Source organism: Hakea prostrata, chromosome 6, assembly GCF_041222555.1.
Source record: "Hakea prostrata isolate BN-2017 chromosome 6, UWA_Hpros_2, whole genome shotgun sequence".
Classification (NCBI taxonomy): Eukaryota; Viridiplantae; Streptophyta; class Magnoliopsida; order Proteales; family Proteaceae; genus Hakea; species Hakea prostrata.
Genome location: NC_142605.1, coordinates 27,570,957 through 27,573,692, shown reverse-complemented (window position 1 = coordinate 27,573,692; position 2,736 = coordinate 27,570,957). Strand labels below are relative to the sequence as shown.

The 2,736-nt window shown below is 37.3% G+C and overlaps 1 protein-coding gene across 1 annotated transcript; it reads right to left on the bottom strand.

The window, feature by feature from the left end:
- Window positions 1–985: 985 nt before the first annotated feature.
- LOC149013002 (large ribosomal subunit protein uL14) lies at window positions 986–2,736 on the bottom strand. The gene is made up of 4 exons (XM_089157787.1): window positions 2,633–2,736; window positions 2,114–2,398; window positions 1,344–1,385; window positions 986–1,199 (listed from the first exon to the last, which is right to left on the bottom strand). The coding sequence occupies exons 1-4, from the start codon at window positions 2,643–2,645 to the stop codon at window positions 1,117–1,119; spliced, it is 423 nt and encodes a 140-aa protein (XP_089013913.1). The 5' UTR covers window positions 2,646–2,736; the 3' UTR covers window positions 986–1,116.

The window sequence follows — 2,736 nt, the reverse complement described above, 5'->3', positions numbered from 1 at the left end:
GGCAGCCAAAAGACCTTAGCACAAGTCCACAACCCTTTTGTACCTCGTTCGCATTAGCACATAGAAAAGCTCGCTATCTCATAAATACAGTAGGCACACAGCCCGTTCCAGCTATTGAACCCTAATTGACATGCAAAGCTTCGAAAGTATAACTCAAGAGACGGGAAAAGCCAAGGCAAATGAATTTGAATATTTTCGAAGCAGATCAGTGAAGCGGAAAACGCTGATCACGTAAATTGAAGTTGCAGATATTCAAGTTTCTCTCTGTTGCATGCAGTCTTTTTCTACACCACCTCCACTCCTGCAGGCAGAGAAAAAACGCATATTCTGTATACAGAATACTCTGGGCGATCACTTTTAATCCATCATTTCATGATTTCATCCCATCTTAGGACGAATTCAAAATTCTGCTCTTAAAGACGAGTCGAGTCGAACATATTAGTGGCTGTGTAAGCATCTCAGGCTTTAAAATTATGAATTATTTTGTTGTTAAATTCAAGAGGAATTAACCCATTTACGAATTGATCGATGGTCATTACCCCAAAAAAAAATGATTAATGGATACTAGTAAATCAAGTTCATAATTTTAAAGCCCTGAGATAATAATCATGCTTTTTAAGGCTCGCATTGGGATCGCTTGTATTACAAGTCGATACGATAACTTCGACGCGTTTCACGATGAGAGTCATCTCAGCTACTAATTGCCTTCAAAATTCATATGAAATCAACATTGATGAAACGACTTTCAAAATACATTACAAATTACAAAGCTAAACGGCTATCAATACCATAGTCTATCGATCTTACAGTTGGAACGAGCTGCTTGATGTGAGGATTTCTACTGGGCTAAAAACAAATCAGTTGGTTTTTTATGCTTTTAAGGATTTTTCAAGTTCATTTTTGGATAATAAAGCTTTCTTCATCATATAACCCAATAAATAAATAAAATCAAAGAACCTCGAGAATAAGAGGATATGAAGAAAACTGTGACCAAATAAAAATATGCAATTAAAACAGAACAATCTCAATCTCGCAGTTATGGTTATGACATTGAAACAAACAAAATTTGATACTGTCATTAAATCTACTTGAAATTCAAGTTGGGTATCTAGACTCTTAAACGATGGCATTGGCAGCACTAGCAATCCTAGGCCACAGATCTGCACACTCTTTCCCGATTGGACCAGTGATAGCGGATCCTGCACAAGGTAGAAAAATAATCAAATTATCAAGATTGAAGTTCTCAACAATCAAAATCAAGGTCAACTAGCAATTCTTTTCGAGAAGATGTCAATACATGCAAGCCTATATCTATTTATCTCCTTTAGAGAATGCTAATTTACCTTTCATTTCTCCCTTTGGGTTCACTATGACCCCAGCATTGTCTGCAAAAAAATGGAGTAACAAAAATCAGTCTTGGATTATATCATCCAGATCGGAAGTTGGCTTCAATAAATGATAAAATGTAAACTACCCACTAGGCAACCAAAGATCATTTACATGTTTGCATCAGGATCATTCATTATTAAAAAAAAGTCTCAAACAAAAAACCCTGTTGTGAACTTCAAACATTAAAGTGCAACATTGAATTGAAGTTGAATTGAAGTGTCGTACGTTGTTCCACTTCCAAGTAATAATGTAATTGATAATAACCAAAACACTAGAAATTCAATTGATAAGGCAAATAGCCTATGCATTGAAAGGAATATTTCAAACAACAAACAGCAGGATTGATAAATCTGATGGCTACAAATCATCTATGAAATCACCACAGATCAGTTCAACCACCCAGGGCTCCCCTATCAAGTTCCTATGAGTAATCAAAAACATACGATCAAATGAATTGCCAGCAGAATGCAGACAACAACCACAAATTAGTAAAGCAACGTCTTCTGCAAGTTTCTTCTATAATTTGATCTATAAACATATTCGCTCTACTTTAGGTGGCCTTCCAACATAAATTGGTTAGAAAAAATTTAAAAAAAAAAAAAAAAAAAACAAGCAACAACAACATCATACCTATGATTGGACGTTGCCGTCCCGATACCACAAATCCATATAAATTAAACTCATTTTACAGCATAACCCAACCAAAGAAAAATGGAAGGCTTACCTTCAAAGTACATGAAGACACCATCCTTTCGGCGCCAGGGCTTGCGCTGCCTGACAATAACAGCAGGCATGACCTTCTTCCTGAGATCGGGCTTACCTTTTTTCACAGTGGCCATAACCATGTCACCCACACAAGCAGAAGGCAAACGATTGAGACGACCCTTGATGCCCTTCACCGAAATGATGTAGAGATTCTTGGCTCCGGTGTTGTCGGCGCAGTTAACGGTAGCCGCCACCGGAAGACCCAGAGACATCCGGAACTTGTTTCCGGCCGATCCTCCCCGACCTGTAACGTTAAGTAGCAACTCATCAGTAGATTCATGGTTGTATAGATATTCTCTGATCTCTAAAACAGTAAACCGATTCTACTCATCAGTAGATTCATGGTTGTATAGATATTCTCTGATCTCTAAAACAGTAAACCGATTCTACTCATCAGTAGATTCATGGTTGTATAGATATTCTCTGATCTCTAAAACAGTAAACCGATTCTAAGAAGATATCGAAGAAGAACACATACCTCGCTTCGACATTTTGGAACTCTTCGCCTACCACTCCTTTGCACTTACGAAAGGTTTTCGAAGATTGAGTTTCAAAATTTATATAGAACTCATCACCTTCTAG

What these genes read in the sequence shown, in the direction of transcription:
- LOC149013002 (XM_089157787.1), bottom strand. An exon ending in TGTCTTCATGTACTTTGAAG is followed by an intron (nt 1,386 to 2,113) that starts GTAAGCCTTCCA and finishes ATTTTTTTGCAG; the next exon opens with ACAATGCTGGGGTCATAGTG. An exon ending in CCCAAAGGGAGAAATGAAAG is followed by an intron (nt 1,200 to 1,343) that starts GTAAATTAGCAT and finishes TACCTTGTGCAG; the next exon opens with GATCCGCTATCACTGGTCCA.